Consider the following 25473-nt stretch of genomic DNA (forward strand, 5'->3'; position numbering starts at 1 on the left):
TTGAATGTATACCGAGTATATAGCCTCGACATGGTGCGATTTGACCCAAAGTGACAACTTCCACGACCACTCTTGCATAGCATCATCTCCTATTGAGTCGCCATCTTCGGGTGTAGTGAGATACAGGGATCACACTCCGTGGTGAGCGGATGGGGGTCTTGGGACTACCTCCGTGAAGTTGCAAGAGTAGTGTCCTTGAGTCGTCAGTAGGCTTTTATAATTTGAGTCGATATTTTATTAGTAGTTTGGATTTGGGTCTATAAATAGTTGCTGGTATATATAATCTCTCTCTTTTTTTTCTTTTTCTTTTTTAATAATTGAGAGATGTAATAAAGAGGTGTATTTTGCTAATTATAGTGAAATCCTTTACTGAATATAACCTTAATTTAAGAGTGAATCAAGATAAAACCTTATCTCTTGAAGTTTCTCTCTCACTCTACTTTCTAATTCCTTGTTATTGTGCATTGAATCCCAACACTTTAGATGTTTAAAAGAAGACCGGTGCTCCCACTCATTAACCTTCTAATATCTCAGTTTTGCTCGCAAGTTGTCCAGAAATCAAACCTCCGCGTGGCAATTATTGCGATTAAGAGGGTGCCGACTCAGGACCGTGTAAGTAAGTGTGAACATGATTTTAGGATAGAATCGGCAACTGAAGAACGAGACTGGTGGGAATAGGCTCAGCTTCAAGATTTTGGGAGCCTTGGTCCAGCTCTCGATTCTATCTTTCGGGGAACCGAGAGCCGATAATGCAGACTAGACGCATACGACAGACTGTACCTGCAAGAGCAGAGGGACCAAGAGGCGCAGCGAGAAATGTCTAAGAAGGCCATCACCACGGCAAAATTTCGCTGCTGTCACGAGCAACACGCAGGTGTAATTTCCTTCGAACAGCGACAGCGGAAGTTTCTGCGTAAGAACCCTGTTTACTTTGCTACAGTTAAAAGCTCATATCGAGGAGTCAATCGCCACCTTCTTCTCAAATCGAGGAGTCAATGACCACCTTCTTCCCAACTGTTCAGTGATATCGCTGGCGAGAGTGGACCTTCTCTTTGCTTGCGAAAGCAAGTGATGCTAGCCTTCCTCGACAAGACAGATCCCACCGTGCAATGCAACCCATCGCAGCAGGATTCATTTGGCTACAAGACACGAGTATCCAAAGAGAACATTTTAGGAGTGAGATTGCGATCATCGGAAATGAGATCTGCGAGTAAGATTGCTAAATACCCGGTCGAATCCACTCCGGCAGCTGAACTAAGTTGGCGAGCCCAGGATACGAATAATGCAACACCGACAACATTACAAGCATTTGGAAATCGTTAATCCACAATAAGAATTTACTCTGCGCTCTTGAGGTGAAAAGTTGAGTCCAAATGAACAATTGATATTGTATTCACAGACAAGGGACCCCAATGTATTCTTTTGAATAAGAAGTTATTGAAATGAATAAGAGCTGTTGTGCCAATTAATGTTGAAGAGTGCATCGATAATGCAGGAAAATTCGAATTGTGCAAATGATGTCTATATCTTATTATGTTGTGATTCCTTTGTATATTTAATAAGTGGATGCTTTATTTAATTTCTTTGCTTTTTTAGATATGGATTGTCTTAAAAAGGAGATTATAATTGTTAAATAGAGTTTACAAGTTGAAGTGTAATGAATATATGTGGTGAGACTTTTTAGAGATAATTATACTATAATTAATAGTAATTTAAATTTAAAATTATTATTCAATGATTAACCATTTTTGTTGTTTTATTAATTTTAATGGTTAGAATTTGGAGCAATTTTTAATGGATGATTGAGGACTAAGTTCTATAGTTTGGGTTTTATGTAATGATTTTGAATTTTTGATTGTTTATTTAATTTTACTGGTTTATCTTTCGTAGGATGTAGGACGCAGAAATGCCTTGCGCCACGGTTGTGCCCTTTCCTTAACCCGCTAAGTTGAAATAGCGAATGTTGTTTTTCCCTATTTCCTTTCTGTGTCAAGCGTATAAACACTTCGGATTCTCTTCCCGGTGTTGGACAAGATAACACAAAAAGAGCTGCCATTGGCCCATTACGGGACATCCTCGATTCATGGGATGGATCTTGGAACAATCAGAGGCCCACTACAGTCACCCTATGATGGTAGATACTAGATAGCACCTGGGCTCAAAGAAAATTTGGGCCTAATGACATAGCCCAACAAGACAAAAACCTAGATCCAGAAAAAAGAAATTGGGGGAATTACTCAAAAACTCCACTGGATCCTTGCGGTTGGTACACATTTACCTGGAACCTTTTAAATATTACACATTACCTTCCTGAACCGTTATTTTTCTACGGCTGCTAATCCTCCGTTACATCGCCCGCCATCTATTTTTTTTTTTCTTAAGGAAATCTCTCGTTTATCACTTTGTACAGAAATTGAAAAGGAAATAAAGATAATGGAGGACAAATTAACAAAAGCATCGACATATGATAATTAAACATCGATAATAATATTAGGATGTCATTTAAAAAAATTAATTAAATTGTTAGTAGAACTAGTAATATGTTACAGAAAAAAGAAACATAATTAAGTTGGAAAAGTCCTCAGTAAAAAAAAGTCAACTAAAAATATTGGATACTCGTAATGTATTTTTTTATCTGGTATTTGGATGCAAAAGATAATTGATCCCAAAAAAGTGGGGTGGGGCTATTTAAACATCGATAAATCCACTCATGTTTTACTACAGAGACAAAATTGACTTTACTGCTTCCCATGTTTCACAGCTTCCTTCAACTATTTTCTTTTGTGGCTTTCCTTTAAATTTAAAATAGATGCTATTTAGAAATAAAAACAGGCCTCTTCTTCATCATTCCTTCTATAACAACTTGCTTATCCTTTATCATTTCTAATTTCTATCATTAATTTCCTAGCGAATTTTTTATTATTTAATTTAATTGATATAAACGAAATACCAATTCTCTTTCTTTGTTAAATCAAACAATTTATATGTTTTCTTTACTATTAATGAGACACTTTATCACAGAGCATGTAAGACATTATAGGAATATCTCGAAATATATTAGCAATATTGATGTGAAAAGGTTGTGCATATTAATGCATCTTCGTACTTTTTTTTTCCACGAACATTCCTGGAATGATATTGACTTTTGTCAAACAACAAACGAACGAAATTTGACTGGCAAACGTGGCCCGCCTTCGAAATTAAGAGGGTTTTATGTAATTTCCGAATAAAAGGAATAACTTGTTGAGACAATTTCAACCAGACGCGGTGTCGCCGTTCATAACCTTTTTTTTTTTTCTCTTTCTTGGGATTTTTTTAAAGAACAATGTTGACTTTTTTGCAACTACGTTTCTCATTTTCACATTGCTTGTTTCTCGTCCACATGCATGACAGAACTCGAATCATAGCAATGGGGGAGCGAATGGACAAAACCAAAGAAAAAAAAATAGTAAAATAGAAAGAGGTAAAGAATAGATGCTCCGTACCGACTTGAATATAAGTTTGAAATATTTGGGATAAGAGAAGTAAAATTGGAGATTGATTTTCATAATTTTCCCCAAGTCATTCTCAATTTATAAGATCTTTTGCCTGCTAAAATAGTGTGTCCACCATGATCCTTAATCATCTAACTAGATTAGTCATCTCCCTTAAACCATGAGATTTTGGTTGCTAGAGAGTTATGAAAGCACAAATCAACGCTCAAAGTTACATTAGTGGCTTGTTTTAATGATGCACCGGTTTAATAAACTCATGGATCACGTAATGAACTCGACAACCTCCCAAGTTTTCCTGATTTTGGGGGGCATATTTGTCCAAAAAGCCCTTAAATCTCTTGTACAATAGCTAATTCAATCATAAACCTCTTAATTTGGCTAATTTAGTCTTAAACCTTTTGTCAATTTGCTTATATAGTCCCTTCTTATTGATTTTGGTTAGAAACTGCTGAAGTGGTTATTCATTGTCTTACTTGGCATTGCGAAAAGAAGAAAAAGAAAATAATAGAAAATTGTAAAAAAAATTGTTAAGAAATTGAAAAAAATCGTTAACATCAATTCTGTTGTATTACATAGAACGGTAAGTGGTCACTTCAACGATTTCCATTTCCAATTAATTGAAGGATTCTATTGATAAATCGTTAACAAATTTAGAATTGAACTGGCCAAAATTGACAACTCACGATCAAATTAACCATTGTATGATAGGTTCATGACTTTTCGAGACAGTTCCCTTGATTTCCAAGTTGCATGTGTTGGACCGTCAATCGAAATTAACTTTGTTGAAATTAACATTGTTCGCATGGCATCCAATATGTTGCCGAACACAAATTAAATACATGCGATTTTAGCTTGAGTAATTGGGTCACTGTCAACTATTTTATTTTTTTATTTTTTTTGAGGAGATAATGGACTAGTGTTGTGTTTGCTAATTGTTGTGTTTGTTGCTTTTTCATGTGTTTGTCGCGAGTCATCTCTAGTTTATCGAAAACGAAAATCGAGTTATGTTTTTTTAAGAAGTTTTTTCATAGTCATCACTCGTCGTTTGTGGCTCCTTCTTGTTAGCTTCAGTAGTGAGAGAGTTCCTTTTCCACCCGATGCAGGATGAAAGTGAAAAGAATGTGAATGATGCTGAGTCGGTAAAGCGCCTGGACAAGCAGAGACGGCAAGCAATTGCTGCTGTACATGGAGGAGGGAAGACCATAGCTTCTAGAAATTCATATAAGGACAAAGGGGGAAGGTCATCTCACGATTCCAAAATTCAAAAGCAACTAAGCTCCTGCTAGTGCACATGGACGAATTCAGCAGCATGTAGGGTCTGGAGGAAGGTGTGAGTTTAAGACTTTATATCATAGCATATGTCGCTAGGAAAGATAAAAAGGAGATTTTTGTGTATTGGAAATATAGATAGTCAGTTACTTTCACGATGCTTTTGTCTGATGTGTCGACCTGCTTTCTTAGCCAATCAGGAAAAATGTTTAATTTAATGGGTAATGATTGTTAAAATAAGCAACTACTTTTTGTTATTGAAGCCATTTTTTTAGTTAATGTTTGTAAAATGACTTGGTTGTGCAACTCCACCATGGCAGCAAAAATAGCTTGGGCTGGAATAATTTGAAGTATTGAATCAAGATTTATTGATCGTGTATCTCCTTTTGTATTTATAATCTATTATGCTGAAAAAAAATTTATCAGGCGATTATCTTCTAAGTTTACTTTCTTGGTACATAAAATAGCCCATTCCATGATATAGTTGGCCGGCAAGTATTTAGCTAGAACAATGCGCACCAAGAAAATTTCACCTTTTACTATCTTCATACATAAAATAGTCTATTCAGATTTTTACGATCGGTACACATTTACTTGGAATTTTTTTTAAATGTTACACATTATATTCTTGAACTTTTATTTTCATTTATATTTTTCTTAAATAAATCTCTCATATATCACATGGTACAAGAATCAAGAAAGAAATAAAGAAAATAGAGGACCAAAAAACAAAAGTATTAACGCGTGATATTTAAACATCGATACTAACATTAAGATGTCAAAAGCGTTAAAATTTGATGAAATTATTATTTAAACTACTAATATATTATAGGAAAGAAAACATAATTAAGTTAGAAGGAAAAAAGTCCTCATTAAAAAAAAAAGTCAACTTACGAAAATTGGATACTCATAACGTATATTTTTTTATCTAGTATTTGGATGCAAAAGATGATTGATCCAAAAATGGTAGAGTGGGGCTATTTCCCCCTTGTGACTAAATCCACTCACGTGTTACTACACAGACAAAATTGACTTTTCTGCTTTCCATGTTTGCACAGCTTCCTTCATCTACTTTCTTTCGTGGCTTTCCTTTGAATTTAAACTTGATGCTATTTAGAAATAAAAACAAACCTCTTCTCATCATTACTTTCTTGGCGAATTTTATTATTATTTAATTTCATTAATCTAAACAAAATATTAAGTCTCTTTCTTTGTTATATAAAAAAAATTGTGGTTTTTCCTTACTGTTGATGGGGCACTTTACTAGAGCATGTAAGACATTATAGGAGTATCTAGAAATACACTATCAATATTGATGTGAAAATAAATGTGCATATTGAAGCATCTTCGTATTTTCTTTTTCTGTGAACATTGCGTGAATGATATTGATTTTTGTCAAACAACAAGCGAACGAAATTTGACTGGCAGACGTGGACTGCCTTCGAAATTTAGAGGGGTTTTGTGTAATTTCGAGGGAAAAGGAAGGAACTTGTTGAGACAATTTCAACCACACATGGTGTCGCTTTTCATCCCCTTTCCTTTCTCTTTCTCGGGATTTTTTAAAGAATGATGTTGACCATTTTGCCACTACTTTTTTTCATGTTCACATTGCTTGTTTCTTTTCCACAAGCATGATAGAGCTTGAATCATAGCAATGGGGGAGAGAATGGATAAAACCAATAATAATAAAAATAGTAAAATAGAAAGAGATAAAGAATATATCCTCCATAGCGATTTGATATATAAGTTGAAATCTTTGGGATAAGAGAAGTCAAATTAAAGACAGATTTTTATAATTTTCCCCAAGTCTTACTCAATTAATAAGATTTTTCGTGATCCTTAATCATCTACCTAGATTAGTCATCTCCCTTAATCCATGTGATTTTGGTTGCAAGAAGTTTATGAAAGCATAAACCGACGCTCAAAATTGCGTGAGTGACTTGTTTTAGTGATGCGCCGGTCTAATAAGCTCATGGGTCACGTATTGAATTCAACAATCTCCAAAGTTTTCTTGATTTTGGATGGGCTTTGTCAAAAAAGCCCTCAAATTTAATGCCTATTTTGATTGGAATAAAAGGAAAGAATAGAAAGACACAAAAACATTGTTAAGAAATTAAAAAAAATGTTCACGTGAGCGTCGGTTATATAATGTAGGACGGCTGGTGGACTAGCGATTTCTAGTTACGATTGATCAGAATGATTACATTGATAAATCGTCATGAGATTTAAAATTAAATTAGTCAAAATTCAAAGAACTCATGATCGAATTAACCACGGAACAATAAGTCAGGACCATTTTCCTAATTTCCGGGTCGCAAGTGTTGGACCGTCGATGGAGATTAACTTTGTCGGGAAGTCAACTGCCAAAGAGGAGAGAGATCACCATCCATCCGCAGATATGTTTCCTCGGTGACGTCGCGGCTCTGGTGTTGGCATAGCATCCGATCCGTCGCCGAACGCAAAGTACAGGGATTTTGATGATTGGACGAAACAGCCTTTGCTTTAGCCTCCAACAACTTCTCATGACGATAGAAAAGAAATCGAGAAATTCGAAGACGCATCGACGGATGACGCATGTGCTTGCGTGGTGAGCAGGGCCGATTTTACGGTCGCGCCAATTAAGCAAATTATTATTCAAAGCTTGTGATTTTTTCGACGCGGGACCCTCCATTTTATCTTATTTAGGAGTTGGCCTCCACCCTGCTCCGATTTGTACCTGCCTCGTCCATTTTTTAACCCTCTTTTTCACCTCTTTTTCCTCGTCCCGTCGTCGTAATTGAACGGACTTCCGGTACATCACGTCCCATTTAGGAGCAACCCCAAACTATCTCGGGTTTTCTTTTTCCGGTGCTGCGATTGCTTTAGGGGTTTCTGATCTTTTGAATTTAGCAGGTTGCAAGATTTTCGAAAAAATAAAAGATTGGATGAAGTTTAATTTCGGAAATCGGCCATGATGAAATCCTCGCGAATGCGCAATTTTCTGGTTTGGCATATACGAGGGGACAGGACCGAATGATAGAGCGTTAATAATATATTTTCGGGATAATATTATAAAACTCAAGTCTTCTTTCGCAAGCTTCGGTGTTTTCATCGGAAAAGGAAAAACCTAGGTTTGAGGTGGGTAAGATGCCGCGTAATGCCGATTTCGCCCGCAGCCCCCGAGAGATTAGCAAAGTTTGGAGGGGGGGCATTATCGTCTTTTGGGGAGAGCTTCCTGGCCTCTCGGGGCCAGCGAGGTAAGCAGCCAGGAAGGTGCAGAAAAGCTCGACACTCCCAGTCAAAGTCAACAGCGCTCCCGGATTTACCGAACTATCCCCAGCCGTCACCCCAATCCTCACACGTACTGGCCGGGTTCGGCCTGTAAATTGAGCCAAGTCCGGACCCAGTTCCGGAACCCCGAAGCCCAGCCGCCGCCTATTAATCTCGTCATCGTCATTTCCCCTGTACTTTTCTGCCATTTTCGCAACCTCCCATCCCTCCTTCTCTCTGCTTTCTCTCTGTCGAGAGAAAGCGGAATCTCTCTCGCCTTCGATCCTTCGCCCCGATTCGTCCCGACCCATCATCGGATTCGTCGCAAAACCTTATCTTTCGCGGTACCCGGAACCGTAGATTCCCCCCACCCTCCCCTTCGTCCTCTTTCTTTCGCTCCCTGATCCCGGGTACCGGGCTCGATTCCTCCGCCCCGCCTCCAGCTCCTCGATTCGAATCTTCGAGATGGCGTTGTTTGTTCACTAGGGTTCCTCTTGCACCTCGGTTTAGTCAACGAGAGAACTCTGTATCTAGCCCTCGTCTGGTTTCTACGACTAGCAGTTATGGCGATTCGCGTTACGTTCGGCTACTCCGGCTACATGGTCCAGAACATCGCGACCAACGCCGGAGTACGCCTCAATGGTTGCCGGCTCCTACCGGAGTGCTGGGTCCGGTCCCGCGTCTTCTGCCCGGGCCAGAAGCCCGATCCCCCCGAGTTAAGACCCCCTGCGAGGCAGCGGTTCGGCTTCCCGACTTGTTCGGCCGGCGGCGGCGGCGGCAGCTCGTACTCGACGCTCGCCGCGGGGGTTGTCGGGGCCGAGTGCAAGAGCCCGATCGTGGCCGGGTTGGTCTCGCTGATGAGATCTCTGTCTTCGAACTCGTGCTCGGCCAATTCGATGGGCATCCTCGGGATCTCGCCGATCAAGGTGTCCGCGATAATCCCCTTCTTTGAGGGGTCCAAGTGGCTGCCCTGCAACGAGGCGTTGCCGGGCTCGGCGTGTAACGATGTGGATAAGGGAGGGACCGCGCGTTGGGAGAGGGAGGACGCGGGTGGCGATGGCGAGTGCATGAAGATGCAGGAGGTTCACAGGCACTCGGCCGGAAGGAGCGGGTGGTTGGCGCGGCTGCTCGGGGACTACTCCGAGGAAGCCAAGGCGGCTTTCACTGCTTTGACCGTGAGTTTGATGTTCAGGTCGTTCATGGCCGAGCCAAGGTCGATTCCTTCCACTTCCATGAAACCAACTCTGGATGTAGGCGACCGCATTTTGGCGGAGAAGGTAAGGCTCTCCTTTCAATTAGTCTCTTTTGTTCGGGTATCTGATTTGTATATGATCGCATGGTGGTGAGGACTGAAATTTTTGCGGCCCTGGACCAGATTAGAGGGGTAGCAACATGTAGCATATAAATTCAATGTGAAATGGCGAGCATGGTTTGTACAGCAGTGGATGGAAATGGGTCTTTGGCTTTAGCACTGGGGGAATTTTGTAGATGGTTGTTGTGTAGGGCAACTGACGAACTCATCCGAGATTTAGTTTATGACCTCTTTTATAGGCTCTTTAGTTTCTTCCTTTCAAGTTAGATTTATAACCTTGTGGTAGCTGAATATTAATTCCTCATGTTATGATATTGATCTGTGCATTCCACATGGACCGAATCTCATGAAGTTTGCAATTTGTGTCCACTTGCATAGGATTTGCATTCGTGGATCTGTTTTGTGTCAAGACCTAACGTGTTTAGTTATACTAACCTGATTTGTTTCGTTGGTGTTTGGTGTCTGTTGCCACCAGGTTTCATACTTTTTCAGAAAGCCAGAGGTTTCGGATATAGTGATATTCAAGGCACCACCAGTATTGCAGGTTCCTAGTTATGAGATTTTCTTTTTTTTTGGTCGAATTTTAATGAGATTTGCAAAATTGCGTTCAACCAAGTTGTGGTTCCTCTGCAAAATTTGCACATTGCTTATTAGTTTCTTGATTTGTTTGTGGCGTGCAGGAATATTTTGGCTTCAGTTCAGCCGATGTATTCATAAAGAGAATTGTGGCAAAGGCTGGGGACTATGTTGAAGTAAGTCTTTATCTTCAGTCCTGCGTCTTTTATTTTGACTTGGTTTTTTTAAATATACCCTCCTGTCCACTCTAATGCATGTAAAGACTTGCTTTTCTTTTCGTACTAACTCTCAATGACTGGTGGTTTTTATTGTAGGTTCACGATGGTAAACTATTGGTGAACAGCATTGCTCAAGATGAAGATTTCATCTTAGAGCCACTTTCTTATGAGATGGAACCAATGGTAATGCTAATTTATAGTTTTAACAACTTCATTTACCAATAGTATTGTACAATTGACATTTTGATCAAGTTTTCTGACTGCTTCTCATCAATTGCAGCTTATTCCTGAAGGATATGTATTTGTAATGGGAGACAACAGGAATAACAGTTTTGACTCCCATAACTGGTGAGTTTTGTGTCTTCGCTAATTTATACTCGTTCTTGTGTAAAGTGATAATCAAGTAAACTGCATTAGGGGGAATAGAGACTATTTGCAACTTCTGCATGCACCTTCTATTAGTTATTTTCAGAATGTTAGGAGCTTTGTTCTGTTTAGTTTTAATAGTTGAGCAGAGTGATTATCATTTTGGTTGTATAATTGTGTATTCGATTATCATCTGCTAAATTTGATTAATCCGGATTCTGACATGTGAAGTTTTGATACTTGCAGGGGTCCACTTCCTATTGAGAACATTGTTGGCAGATCAGTGTTCCGGTACTGGCCTCCTTCCAGGGTCTCGGACACTAGATATGATCCTCTGTCTGCAAATAAGGATGTTGTTTCCTGACACAGCCTCATGCTCGCTTAAAAGGGCAATTGGCTTTTGACTCTTTATCTAATTTAGGTGGTGATTTTGACAATTATTCTCCACTCTTTCTGGCTCATTGTTGAGCATATATGAACATATTCGAGTCTTCCTTTGACCTTGCGCAGGCAGCTTGCTTTTGCCTGTTTTTGATGGATTGTCTCATCCATCATGTGAATAGTGAGAGGTAAAATGAACAGAAAAAAGATCCCAAAAAAAAGAGAAAAACAAAAACCCAAAAAGAGGGAAAAAGAAAAACAAAAAGAGAGACTGATCCAATAGTTTGTTCATTGGTTTACTTAGCCAGTGTTGCATTTTTTCCTACCTGTAATGGACATTTTGTTACATTTATAAGAGAGAGTGGGGAAAATCTAAGATTTGTGCAGTAAGGGCCACTATGTTCATATGTGTTTTATTTTTGGTGAATTATGTTCATATGTGTTTGAAGTGTATAAACTGAGAAATTTTCCACATTCTGTGAAGTGCATATCCCTGTGTGTGTGTGTGTGTGTTGATTTAGTGAAAGGAGTGACGAAATTTATTCAGAATGCAAACCAAATATATGTGACGTTCCTAGTTTATGGCACGCAATTCTTGGTTATTTTCATCAGAATGCCGCAGGCATTCTTGAACAGCTTGAAGGGGATCAGTAGATTATTTCCTTCAGCAGCTCGCTGCTGCTCTGTCGGCTCGCACGTTATTTTACTTTAGTCATTCCTTACGTATGTGTCACCTTCACAGGACGCATGTCTCAGTTCGACTTGCCAAATGTAATTCATGTACGCGAGGGCACATTTTCTTTCATGAAATAAGCTTAATTGGTACTCTTCTTTTAGCAGTTAGGAAGAGCTCTGTGGCCACGGCTTGAAAGAAGTTTTTGAGCTTGCCTCCACTCTTTATCTGAAGCGAGAGATTCATGAATGCGATCCATTCTTAACCCCACCACAAAAAAGAGAGAAAAACAAACCAATGAATGCAGATCTGTAGGACCAAAAAAAAAAAAAAAAAAAATGCAGATCTGAGAGGTGTGTTCGGAGTGAAACAGTTCGAGAGTAGTATAATGGTGGTGATGAAGCCATGGAATATATGACATGAAAGGTACAGTGGGATTTTAATTAACTTACTTAAGCTAAATCTCTAAAGCCTACACTGTTATGCTTGCCTTAGAATCAGGATCACCCCCAGTCAAGCCCTTTGCTTTAGAATCAACAGTAGTCAGACTCAAACCGTTTGCTCCTTCCTTCGTCTTGTATCTGTACCAAGATGCACACACCAAATAGAACCCGAAATTCAAAACGCTCAGTCCTGCCAATAACCAGTAGAAGTAGTTCAACTTGTCCCGGTTCAGATTGTTGTTTGTGAGCCATCCGCCGCTCACTTTGTTCACCACCTGGACCACCACCGTGCTTAGGAAATACCCGAATGCCAGAGAGGACCACGAGACGGCAGTGCTCAGTGACTTCATCCCAGCCGAGCTCTCTGCATAGAAGAATTCCAGCAGACCCACTAAAGTGAACATATCGGCTGCTCCGAATATTGCGTACTGAAAACCAAGCCAGAACATGCTCATGGGCAGGGGCTCTGTGGAATCCACCATGTTGTGGTGGATTGCCACCGACTTGCGGTGGGTCTCCACCACTCCAGCCACCGCCATGGAAATGGCTGAGAGCACTAGCCCTACAGCGATTCGCTGTAGATGTCGGATTCCGGTGGGGATACCGGTGAATTTCCTGGCAATGGGGACAAAGATGCGTTCGTACATAGGGACTAGGATGAACATGAAGAGCAGGGGGATGACCGGGACTGAGGGGCCTGGGACCTTGAATCCCAAGATGTGGGGGTTCATGGTTGTGCTTTGCTGGATCGTGAAGGTCTGGAGCTGAGCCAGGCAAGTGTTCATGAACACCGTGCTGAGTACGATTGGAAGCATGCGGAGCATGATCTTTGTTTCTTCGACTTGTGACACCGTGCACAGGCTCCAGGGTCCAGCAGTTGATCCACTACCAGGACTCGGAGCAACTGCTGCTCGATCCAAGAATCTGCAAATTAATTCGTTGGGTACCAAGGGTGAGCTTACTAGCAACTACAAGCTGCAATGTGAAAGGTCAAATGTTCATGAGGTCTCTTGGGTAAATGCAACTGATATGTACCGGAATTGGTCTGTCTGGGGAAGAATTTCATCGTTCACCCCCGGTTCCCTGTCATGCACCTCGTGCAGTTCATCTGTCATCGTTGGGATTGGGAGACTTCTCTTCTTGATGGCAGCTACTAGTACCTGAATTCAATAAAAATGCATTAAGATCACCACTCTGAACTTGCAGAGACGATTCATGCTTGCTTATGCACATAGCCACCATCCAATATTCGAAAATTTACATTGAGAACATGCAACGGTACTTTCAGTGGATGTTGTGTCATCTACCCGTATGACAATTTACTATCAGAGACATCGGACTGGCTGATATATTCTCCAATTATTGTTCTCATACCTGCATAATCCGAACGAAGGGACTTCCCCTGGGCACATTGTTCCTGTAGAGAGACTTTCCCATGCATACAAACACCATGGCGAACAGAACAGCGATGGTGCAGACACCGAAAGACCAGTCCCAGCCCTGGTTGGTGCCTATCCACACGACGAAAGTGACGCCGATAATGGCCCCGATGGTCAGGCTGAATAGGAGCCAGTTGAAGTAGCTGGACAGCTGGGTCACCTCCTTTGGGTCCTTCTCGTTGAACTGGTCGGCCCCGAGCGAAGGCAGAGCAGCCTTGACCCCGCTTGTCCCGAATGCGATTAGGTACAGGCCCGTGAAGAGAATCGCGGCCTGGGTGCTGTCAGCAGCATGGCATTGGTTCATTTGGTCTGGGGCAATGCCTTTGCAAGGGATCGGCCTCAGCTGGTGGAAGTGTGCTTGTACTGCTAGGAGGGCATACCCCTGTTTATGAAAGCAATCACCATGATGAAGATCATTCATTTATTTTGTACTTCTGATCGCCTAGGCTCATTATTAAATGCCTTTGAATTGCATGAGAATGAATCGCTCTGTATGAGTTGGTTTAAGTTGCAGTTCATCCCAAACTTGAATTCGAGTCAACAGAAGATATTCTTGACGCTGCAATCTATTTCTCTTAGCTTGTCAGCATGTATTAGGTAGACCATATAGTTTTTCTTAACAATAATTTGAAGAAACGTCAGAGGGGCGAAAGCTTACTTTTCTTAAACTAAGAGCACAGTTAACTTGAATATAAAGCGGATGTGGACTTGGTTCAGCAAACTAACTGTACTACAATTTTTGCCAAAGTTATCAGTTACACTAACAGCTGATTCTTCTAACAAGAATCAATCATGACAAACAAATCGGTCGATGACTCGATCATATGTTTCCTGAGTTCTACCATATATTGTGTGTTTTTGAGTCGTGATTGGCTGAGTCTATCAGAACGAGTATAATATCGTTCTCATTGATACAGATAGCTGGGCCAAATCCTTCCAAAACTACTGTCAAATAGGATCCTATGGGATAACAAAAGTGAAAAGTTAGATTCATGTCTGTTACAAATGTCAACCACAGAGAAGAAAGTCAGGTGCTTAATAAGACATTGAAAACTCAATTAGGATGCGGGGCCGATCACAACATGACGAGGTCTTCCAGGCATTAATTAATATATAGTGTATTTACTGCCTATCAGAGAACCCGCTCCGTATATGTGCATCAGGAACATTCTACGTATGTGCACAGAGTCATGCACAAAAAGCACGTACCACCAACTCGATGCAGCCGAAGAGGACGCAGGTCTTGAAACGGGACAAGTAGGTGTCGGATATGAAGCCCCCGAAGAGGGCTAGGAGGAAGGAGGTCCCCATGAAGTTGGTAAGGGTGGTGGCCGATTTGGTCAGGCTGAAGTTCATGTAACCGTAAAAGTAGGTCACCAAGCTCACTGCGTTCGATATGAATGCCATGTTCTCTAGTCCTTCAGTCGCTGCATCAGAAACACAAGTACATATACAGTCGGACTCAGCAGTCAGAAATATTCAGATAAACAAGCTTGAGAATTAGGATCCATGCACGAAAATTACCGTATACAAAGAGAGCGGCCCGGTTGCCTCCCCGTCTCGCTTCTTTCTGCGGATGGGTCCTACGAGCCCTATACTTTTCCTGTTAGGACAGAACATAAAGCACATCAGAAGAAAAGCCTCAGTGTTTGGTCGACAGTCTTGATGCTAAGTTTGCAAATCGTCCATACGAAAAATATTGTTCTCTCAATTTCAGATTTTCCCAGAGTAAGCCATGGAACAGGGAATTATACTTCAGCAGCTGTCGTGACTGAAGTTCGACGGGAAGCTTACCATTTTCGAAGAGCTTTCGGCTTGCATTTCAAGCGAGGAAGGGCTTAAGGGAGCGGTTACTGAGGTGATGTGCGGACGCTTTGGTTATGTTGCTTTCTCTAGGGAACCTTTTCGCTTATTTATATATAGATAAGAAATGTGCTCATTGTCAATTCTACGTGCCGACAAAACCTAGAACAGGATAGGATCGGAAAGCATCTCCGAGTTTCAAAAGGCTTACCGGCTCTCTCTTCGTTCCTTAATGCAAAATCTTTCGCTTTCACTTCCCCTGTACCAGACACCAGCACTGAGGTGTCCATTTTCATTTTATTATGGGTTTCAAACTCAATCTTATTCCCATAGCGAAGTAAACTATTCTTTCGGAAGGCGATTCAACGGTTGATTTGGTTAGTTGAGCCGGTCCTCACAACATTATTACATTATTGTATGATCTTGTCCTGTCCTAGAAAAAGCAGCAATGGTACGGGCCATCAAAATGATTAATCGTTTAGTTAGGACGGTGGGACATATTGGTGAAGCATTTCGGCTTGGTCTGAAGTTTAATAACAAGTGTGCCTATTTGATATTAAGAGCCAAAGCGATGTAGTTTATTTTCCACAAGTACGTGAACATACCCATTTGGAGTAAATTTGACAATTCATGAAACCTTTTGAATTGTAATTTGAGGGACACATAATAACTAAAGTTGATCCTCTCATAAATGGACATTCTTTGTGACCTTACCAAGTTTATATTGCGTGATTTCTCACGGTATTGTTAGAGTAATTAAATATTTTACCATAACTTAATCTATTAGTTTAAAACTTTTAGAATAGTCAGTAGTGGTTCTATAAAATTTCACATGATATCTGAATTAAGTTTGTGGGATCACATCATTCCAAGCCTCTATTTGCCTTCCTAATTATATATTTCTGTCCTTTAGTAACCTACTCGTGAGATAAAAATTTGTAGCCTATTTTTTTCTTTTAATAACTCAGGCGCGAGAGGAGAAGCCTGACTTTCAGTTCTTGTGCCTCAAGGAGCACGACATCATCGACTCCAACTTCGATTACTACTTGAAAGAATTCCTCAAGGGCGTAGTTATATACAAAGAGAAGACTATATTATAAACTCTACTATGTGTATAAGAGTTAACAAACTGTCATAGTTCTTCATTCAAAATATCTCAAAAGACTTGACTTTGTGTTTTACAATTCACAACACTAGTTCTTTGCACTGGGAACTAAATGTGCGCGACGGGTCCCTATAATGATCTGTTCGGCGATGACCAACTGCGACCTAACTCATATATATATATATAGATATGTATACTCCTACTGAAATATTATTTTGTACAAAACCATGTCGTATCATAAGATAGTCAACGCCTAATAATGCTTGGATCTGCATCAATTCCATTATTAAGAGATAATGCAGAGGAACAGGCATGCTTTTATATGACATCTGCTGCCACATTTGATTTTCAACAACTTCATTTTTTATTTTAAATCCAGTCAAAGACAGATGATTTCACCTTCCTCATGATGAAGACCGCGGTTCCATTGAGCTTAGTCTCATTATCGTCTTCTGTCTTCTTGCCCTGCCGCCCCTTCATTAAATTATTCAAAGAGCTCTAGGGTTTTACTTCCCTTTCATTTCATTTCTCTTTTGATTTGCCTCTGCAATGTATTATTACCTAAGGACGAGGTATATGTGTAAGTAGATTCTGTCCCAAGTCAACCCTGCGCTTGCCTGCACAAAAGCAAATAATGAGAGAACCCCATTATTCTTCGTATGGAGAAGACGAGATCTTGTCACAAATGGAGACAAAATTGAGAAGTGGTTGGTGAGAGAGATGTATACTGTCTTCTGAAGGCAAAAGAGTCAGCTAAAAGGGACATGAAAACACTCTTAAACGAAGACAAAACGGTCATCTTCCAGGAGCAAATAAACAATATTTGCAGAGGTGGTTAAGAGGGACGTGTCAAGAGGACATGACTTACTTCCACGAAAACGTAGTTTTGGCATTTCTCCTTGTGATGTAGTAGCAAGTGCAAGTTCATTCGGGTTACGAGCCAGAGTCTAGAACAGCCAAAGCAGGCATGACAAAAAATGGATGCCCAGAATCTGTTGGCCATATATTCGTCTTCAGGTGATCGGGTTTTATTCGAATTTGTGTGCATTGCTCACCCGGATGTTGCCATTTTAAGGACGCGTGCATGGCGGACCCAAGATGGTGGCCGTCAGACTTTCAGGATGCCTTTCTTTTCAAAGTCTTATCATGTCATCCCTCGAGTTTTGAACTGCTTCCGAGGTTGGACGCCCGTGCAGAATCAGATCCTGCTGTGGCGATATGGCAAATATATTTTGTATGTGCCTTAGAGGACAACGCATGCAAAATGATGCCATGCATGACAATAGCAACATCTCTGGCGATAACTCTGACGAAAACATAATTGGTTAGTTGGGATTCGAAAGAATAAGGCGTTGACTCTATGAAGGGTAGGAATAGAAGAGAAGGAGGTGACTGCAGACATGATGTTAATTCGACTTCACCAAACAAACACGCCCTTTGATTTCCTCACGAAATTAAGAGGAGATTCCTTTGGAGGACCTGCGACATTGTGATCATTCCAACACCAACAACCATCCATAAGTGGCCTTCTTCTTTTTTAAGCGTACAATTATGCTGGTACTTGGAATGGGGTGATAGTTTTGAGGAAACAACCTTTGGGATGATTGGTTTCATTTGGTTTTGGCGATTCTACTGGTTAAAAGATGGCGTGACTGTGATAAACGTTGTTGGAGTCTTAGAGAGAGGTCACTTGATTCTCGTCTAGTTAGATTGTTGAACTTGATAGATGCACAACCCAAGATGAATGCCAGGCCGAGGCCACCGTGAGCTGTGCCCTTGACACCTCTCTCTCTCTCCTCCCAGCTTTTTCATAAACTGCAGCGGCTTTAGTTAAACATCACATTAGAATGACAATAACATGCCCAAATTCAGGCAAGAAAGTGAAAAAAAGGCATAGTCTACCTGATTTTACATGCGTCCGTTTACTTTAATATGCGAATATCAGAATGAAAAGAGCACGTAAAAATCAGAAGGAAGGGGAATAAAAGGAATCTAGAACTCCCGCTCTTTTCCCTGCCCATCTTTTAACATTGCAGTGCAGATTCCAGGAAGCACCAGATCGTGCCACGCAACGTGTTGTTCGCACTCATTGTTCACCTCTCTCCCAAACAATGCGTGGAGATCTGATTCCTCTCTGTATCTTTCTTTTTTCTCAACTTAATCAAGGAACAAGCCACGCAAAGAAGCGTCTCCTTTCCTTGATAAAACACCAATGCAATATCACCCCCAGCAAGCTGAGAATAAGCAGAGCTCTCAGTTACGCGTGCTTCTTCTCACATTCACACCAGCTGCCAAAAAGATGGACCTGAGAGAATCCATTGCCAACCAGACCGATGTCGCCCTCTACCTCTCTAAGCAGCTCCTCTTGACCCAGGCCAAGGCCTCCAACCTCGTCTTCTCTCCCTTCTCCATCCAAGTCGTGCTCAGCCGGATCGCCGCTTGCTCTGCGGGCCCCACCCAGCTCCAGCTCCTCTCTTTCCTCAAGACCAAATCCTCCGACCACCTCCATTCCGTTGCTTCTCAGCTCATCACCTTCGCACTGGCTGACGGCAGCGCCACTGGTTGGCTGTTACATGGCGGCCACTAATCTTGCTGACTTCACAACCAAGTTTTTTTAAATCTTTTTTTGGTTGAATCACAACCTAGGTTAGCCCTCTCTCTTTTTCTGTTTTTGGGATTTAATACGTGTGGGCCTTACTTGGTTTCTTTGGTCAGATTGTCACACTTCGAATCTTATAGGGAGGGGGGTGGCAGGGCCATCATTCCACCCGAAGAACGCACCCTCAAACCACCCAAAGTTCAGCTCCCAAAAGTCCTCACGATGACGTTCTTGCTCTAACATTCACTAACCGAGGGTCCTGAAAAACATTAATAGAGGAAAATAATGAGCTACCACAACCCGATGAGTAATACATTTATTCTAAATGGATCGAGCAATCATTACGCACATTTAAAACATAAACATAACTCACTTTGGTCAAATCTAGAAATTTAGCCAACCTTCAAGAAGACCAAAATGTAATATGATGATGATGATGATGAACCAATGGTCCAGCTCATTGGTCAATCTCAAGAAATACACGTCAATAGTCCATTTCATTGACGAATCTCATACCACACAGTAATGGTCTATCCCATTGATCCATCTCATTAGAACTCTCATTAAAACACATGTTGATGGTTCATCCGTTGACCAATCTTTTGCTCAATATCAAACCACGATCAAGATACAATGCTTGGTGATAAGGCGACCAAGATCCCCCTTGATTAGATCTCCACCTATTATTAGTTGGTGGCTCGACTTACAAGGATATCTTAGACTAGTATATCCTATACCCACAAGCCCCTCATTGGGCTCACAACACTATTGAGCATCAACACCAATCCACAACAACTTCCACAATTCATAAAGCCAAACCAAAATATAGGTTTTACAAATCAAGACACATAATCTTTCTACAACCCGGCTCATTCACCAAAAATGTTTTTCGTAAAGCATTTCTCAAATTATTTCAAAACTCGTTTATTAAACTAGAATAAATTTCTCATACCATTTTGCAACACATTTCATAAATCAAGTTCATAATTCAACATTTATACACACACAAACACACACACATATAACCTTTTGCAAGAACTTTCCAAAAATATTTGGCGAACCATTCACAAATATCAAATCGTAGCAAATGCTCGATCCAAATTTTATACAACAAAATATGCTTTCAATAACTTATGATACATCAAATCTCCATAACTTTCAAGACGTGAATTTGCAAACTCATAGAAGAAATAGTATCACTCCTCTGGAAAAGTTGAAAAATATCCTCCAATGGTTAGTCAAGCTGACGTGTTCGAATTCCTAACAATTAATTGAGAAATGGCGTCAAAACCAAATAAAACTCTACCTCAATTACGAAATAGCTAAAAACGATTAAACACCAACAAAACGATTATGACGCTCTAACAAATCACTCATCCGAAGCGATTATTCGTACTTAAACTCAATGTGAAACTCAAATGTGAAACCCTAAAAACTCATTCCGGCAAAACCGTAGATTTAAAACAATTCTTGTCAAATCCATGACTCTACAACGCCATAATCCACCATTCCTAAGAAATCCTAAAGCTCCACAACTCAAAAATTGGATTTCAGGGCTCAGTTTTCACATAACTTCAAATTTAAGCCTTATTTCGAAAACTAACTCGATTGGACGAATGAGGGATGTGAATACTTACCTGGCATTGCATTATGTAGTCAAGTCGGCTTGGGGAGGTACTCGTGGCATGAACACGCAAAACCCTTTCTCTTCTCCCCCTTTCCTTTCTTCTTCTTCTTCTTTCCTCTTCCTTCTCTTTTCTTGAACGGCTTCGGGCTCTTAAAAGAGTAAGCGTCCCCTGCTCACTCATTTTCCCTTTCATTTTGACTTTTCAACCCTCTTTCTTTTCTTTTTTTCCCCCTTTTTTTAAATTTTCAAACCCATATTTTACATTCTCCCCTCCTTTAAAAAATTTTGCGCTCAAAATTTAGACATGCCTTGTCTCAAATTGGTGAGGGTATTTGCCATTGAGTCTTCATATATGTTCTCAATAATCATGATGATTTGTGACGTGCAATGCATGTAAATCTTTGTACTAAGCATTCTTTTCAAGGGTAGAGAAGTCTTTCTGGCATGGCTTGAAAAAAGAATCAATTCTTCAAGAATTCGTATGTCATTCCTCTTCCTATTCATTGAACGAGTACCATGAAGTTATGATGCATGAGAGTTCTCATTTCATTGTTCATAATAGCCAAAAATCATTGCAAGCACGTATGGAGTGCAACTTTTTGTTGCATGAGAAGATCCCTTGCCTACATAGACTCTTAAAGTATTGCGACTTGGGAGAGAGCAACTACAATATGATTAGCTACCACTTCAACAAGCTTCAACTCATAGACATGCCACCGCCTAATACTATCTGATGGAAACATCAACACCATAAAGCATACCGTTTCATTGTAAACTCAGGCCAATCATTACTCTGGAAATTACAGATATGTAGCAGAGGAACTTACACAGTAACAGCCTTACTAGGAATGTATTTCCCCGCAAGAGGACGTAATTTGGTAACGGGTGCATTTGGTGATACTTTCAGCTATGATTGCTACTAAATACATGATTGATCACATGAATGAATGGGTATGGTTTATCCAACTGGATTAAGCTACTGACAAAGAGTGTAGGATAGCTGAAGCTTCAAGCCACTTCGCATTGGCATCCACAATGCATCCTCTTCCAATGCCAAGCTCACCCAAGTTCAACCAGCGTATTTTTCAAAATAGTATGTCTGTCAAGAGTGCTTCTGATTGATGCATTAGCATCCTGACATGTTTGCCAGTTTCCTCTTGAGTACAAATTGAGCCCTTTTCCCTATTAGATTCTGCAGCTTTGTTTTTTCAAAAATCATTTTTTGGTTTTCATGCTAAGTAGATCAAGGATGATATGCACAAACATGAGAGCCGTAGCACCCGATACCACCATATTCATGTTGAATTATTGATCCAATTTCTAGAAACTTCAAGATAGACATGAGCTAGAGAAGTCAAGAAAAATCCTAGAAGAGTCAATAAAATTATCCTTGTAAATGGTAGAGATTTTTGCCTAGAGAGTTGGTTGTTCAAGAAAAAAAAGTTGTAAAAGAATCTACTAGAAGTCAAAAATGGTGGGCCATAAGTCGGTGGAGCTCCCTTATAAATAGGAAGGGGGGAGCGCATTAGACCAATAAGGTAAGCAAGCTCCTTCCCCTTCCCTTTGTACTAAAACTAAATAATAAAATAGTTCTTTTTGTTCCCTTGTGCTTCTTTGCTGCCACTCTCTTTTACACATACTTATTATTACTTTGCCCAACCATTTCTTGCCCACATTGTTCCTTAGTTCTTTTGCTCTCTTGATAGTTCACACACAAAACACTCCCTTGGACACACATCAAACACACGCTTCCACAAATACCAACAATGGTATCAGAGCCGCGTCTTTGGTTGGTATTAGGCGTTTGTCCTACCTATCCATTCCTAAAACTACCTTTTCCAAATAACTAACGACTAAAATATGGCCAACTCTACCTCATCCTCATTTCCCATTCCCATTTTTGATGGGAATGACTATGAATTTTGGAGCATAAAAATGACTACATTCTTGATGGCCCAAGACTTATGGGACATCGTGGAAAAAGGTTGCGAGCCTCCACAAGAAGGTGCAAGTGTTTCGAAGGATCAATTACAAAAGGATGCAAGGACACTATACTTTATCCAGCAAGCACTCTCAAAAACGGTATTTCAAAGAATAATTGGAGCAAGGACTGCAAAAAGGGCTTGGGAAATACTATGAGAAGAATTTCAAGGATTAGAAAAGGTACACACTATTCGCCTTCAAACTCTGGGAAGAGATTTTAAGAATTCTAAAATGAAAAATTATGAGACCGTACAAGAATATTGTGGAAAATTAAAGGAACTAGTTAATCAAATGAGAGCCTATGGAGATGGGATAACTGATCAAAGGGTTGTTGAGAAAATATTAGTGTCACTTACTTAAAAATACAACCCATAGTCACAACTATAGAAGGAACTAAGGACTTGACGACCCTATCAGTGAGTGAATTAATTGGCTCTCTAGAAGCACATGAGAAAAGACTAATGGCACAAGATGAAGATTGAGTTGAAAGTGCCTTTCAATCTAAAATAAGCATACGGTCTCATTAATATAAAAATAGTGGAAGAAGCTCATGGAAATATAAAAGAGGAGGAGAAACTACACAAAATGAAAATTATCCACCTTGTGGTATTTGCAAGAAAACAAAACATTTGGAGAAGGATTGTTGGTTTAAAAATAAAAAAACAATGCCGCAGAAAAAGATTGTCGCTCGAAAACAAATAATCGAGCAAACTATGTGGAAAAAAAAGAAAGAAAGTGAGGAGAATACATTCTACGCAGGCCAATCAGCAAATGATAATAAAAATGAAACATGGTACATTGATAGTGGGTGTAGCAATTATATAATAGGGGATGAATCTATATTCACCGATATTGATAAGTCAGTGAAAATCCAAGTAAAATTGGGCAATGGTGCATTAGTAGATGTAAAAGGAAAAAGCACCATCACCGTGGAAACAAATAAAGGCCCAAGATATATACATAATGTATATCTAGTTCCTAGTCTTGCACAAAATCTCGAGTGTGGGCCAAATGATACAAAGTTGGTATTCTCTATACTTTAGAGGAGATGCTTGCATTATCTATGATAAATATAAAAATATCATTGCCTTTGTTAAGATGAAAAATAAGAATTTTCCTATTCAATGGAAATATGTCAAAGATATAGCCATGAAAGCTCAACTTGATGATTCATGGCTATGGCATCGAAGATTTGGCCACTTCAACTTTGTTGGGCTAAAAACTCTTCATAAAAAAAATATGATGAGAGACTTTCCAGTTATTTCAGAAATTTAAGATATTTGTGAAGGTTGCCTCCTTGGAAAATAACAGAGACAGTCTTTTCCATCTAGAGGTGCATGTAGAGCTAAGAAGCCATTGGAGCTAGTTCATACGGACGTGTGTGGTCCAATGAGAACCCCCACACTCAATTAGAATAAATATTTCATCCTATTCATTGACGATTACACAAGAATGATGTGGGTATACTTTCTTCGAGAAAGATTAGAGGTTTTCTCTATCTTCAAAAAATTCAAGAGCCACGTTGAGAATCAAAGTCCCAAAGAGTGATAGAGGCATATAATACAATTCAAAGAAGTTTAATAAGTTTTATGAAGATGAAGCAGTCCATCATCAACTAACTGTTGGCTACGCTCAGAGCAAAATAGAGTAGCTGAAAGAAAAAATAGAACCGTCATGGAGATGGCAAGGTCTATGCTAAAGGAAAAAGGACTTCCTAACTTATTATGGGCATAAGCAGTCTATATGGCTGTATACATTTTAAACAGGTGTCCAACTAAAGCAGTCCAAAATAAAACTCCAGTCAAAGCATGGAGTGGACGGAATCCTTCAGCAAAGCACCTCAAGGTATTCGGATGCATATGCTACGTCCACATCCCTGCTCAGAAAATGAGTAAGCTTGATGAAAAGACAAAAAAAGGGAATATTCCTTGGCTATAGTGACCAATCAAAAGGCTATCAAGTCTACAACCTAAGAACTAAGAAACTCATGATCAGTCGAGATGTTGAGTTCGACGGGAATGCTACCTAGAATTGGGAGGACGAGAAGATTGAGAAGAAGCACATCACCTTGCCAGACATACCACCTGCTCAAGAGGAGTCAATGTCACAAGAAGAAGGAGAAGTATCGGATTCCACCACTCACGACATAACTCCACCAACCTCTCCAAGAGTGACACAAGAAGAATCTACTTTAGAGTCTCCAGTACTAAGGGTAAAAACCCTTAGAAAAATTTATGACTCATGCAACTTTGTTGTTTTGGAACCATAAAACTACAAACAAGCATCCAAAGAAGAAATCTGGATAAAAGCCATGGAGGAAGAGATCAAGATGATCGAGAAAAATGAAACTTAGGAGTTTGTCGATCGACCAAAAGACAAAGAGATCATTGGCATCAAGTGGGTCTACAAGACGAAGCTCAACGCAGATGGGTCAATCCAGAAGTACAAAGCAAGACTTGTGGCGAAAGAATACTTGCCACAACCAGGTATCGACTATATTAAAACTTTTGCCCCCGTTGCTCATCTCGATACTATTTGAGCACTCAAAGCCCTAGCAACACAAAAAGAATGGAAGATCCATCAACTAGATGTGAAGTCGGCATTCTTAAATGGATATCTTCAATAAAAAATATACATAGAATAACCACAATGGTTTTTTTTTTTTGGTAAAATGTAAGAATATATTGACTTTTAGCCAGAAAGCTATTAATAACTATACAGCAAGAGCTCAGTCCCAAAAACTTGCACTCACAGAGACGGGAGTCAGAGTGAGTGGAAGGGGGCCGAGGTAAAAGAAAGCAGAAACAGGCAACAACAAAAGAAAGAAGGCCTAAACAGCAGCCAAGAAGCACCAGCTAGCCTACCCCAATACAGAGAACAGAGAGGCTACAAAAACAAAAGAAACCGGAAACCCACTCAAAGACGGGTAGAAAGGA

General features: G+C 40.1%; 2 protein-coding genes across 2 annotated transcripts; one reads left to right on the forward strand and one right to left on the reverse strand.

Moving 5' to 3' along the window:
• The first annotated feature begins 8201 nt into the window (after positions 1–8201).
• LOC104447768 (thylakoidal processing peptidase 1, chloroplastic) lies at positions 8202–11339 on the forward strand. Its single transcript, XM_010061477.3, has 6 exons — positions 8202–9289; positions 9800–9868; positions 10005–10076; positions 10215–10301; positions 10399–10466; positions 10731–11339. Exons 1-6 carry the CDS (start codon positions 8576–8578, stop codon positions 10846–10848), a joined length of 1128 nt encoding a protein of 375 aa, XP_010059779.2. The 5' UTR covers positions 8202–8575; the 3' UTR covers positions 10849–11339.
• A 527-nt stretch (positions 11340–11866) lies between these two features.
• LOC104447767 (protein NRT1/ PTR FAMILY 4.5) lies at positions 11867–15292 on the reverse strand. Its single transcript, XM_010061476.3, has 6 exons — positions 15215–15292; positions 14945–15023; positions 14630–14847; positions 13356–13802; positions 13017–13141; positions 11867–12905 (listed from the first exon to the last, which is right to left on the reverse strand). Exons 1-6 carry the CDS (start codon positions 15239–15241, stop codon positions 12011–12013), a joined length of 1791 nt encoding a protein of 596 aa, XP_010059778.2. The 5' UTR covers positions 15242–15292; the 3' UTR covers positions 11867–12010.
• Positions 15293–25473: the final 10181 nt, after the last annotated feature.

Source organism: Eucalyptus grandis, chromosome 6 (genome assembly GCF_016545825.1).
Source record: "Eucalyptus grandis isolate ANBG69807.140 chromosome 6, ASM1654582v1, whole genome shotgun sequence".
Lineage (NCBI taxonomy): Eukaryota > Viridiplantae > Streptophyta > Magnoliopsida > Myrtales > Myrtaceae > Eucalyptus > Eucalyptus grandis.

Coding starts and splice junctions, on each gene's coding strand:
- LOC104447768 (XM_010061477.3), top strand. CDS start 8,576: ATGGCGATTCGCGTTACGTTCGGCTACTCCGGCTACATGGTCCAGAAC. Junction 9,290..9,799: donor ACCGCATTTTGGCGGAGAAG/GTAAGGCTCTCC, acceptor TGTTGCCACCAG/GTTTCATACTTTTTCAGAAA. Junction 9,869..10,004: donor AGGCACCACCAGTATTGCAG/GTTCCTAGTTAT, acceptor TGTGGCGTGCAG/GAATATTTTGGCTTCAGTTC.
- LOC104447767 (XM_010061476.3), bottom strand. CDS start 15,241: ATGCAAGCCGAAAGCTCTTCGAAAATG. Junction 13,803..14,629: donor TCGGCTGCATCGAGTTGGTG/GTACGTGCTTTT, acceptor TTTCATAAACAG/GGGTATGCCCTCCTAGCAGT. Junction 12,906..13,016: donor CCCCAGACAGACCAATTCCG/GTACATATCAGT, acceptor ATTAATTTGCAG/ATTCTTGGATCGAGCAGCAG.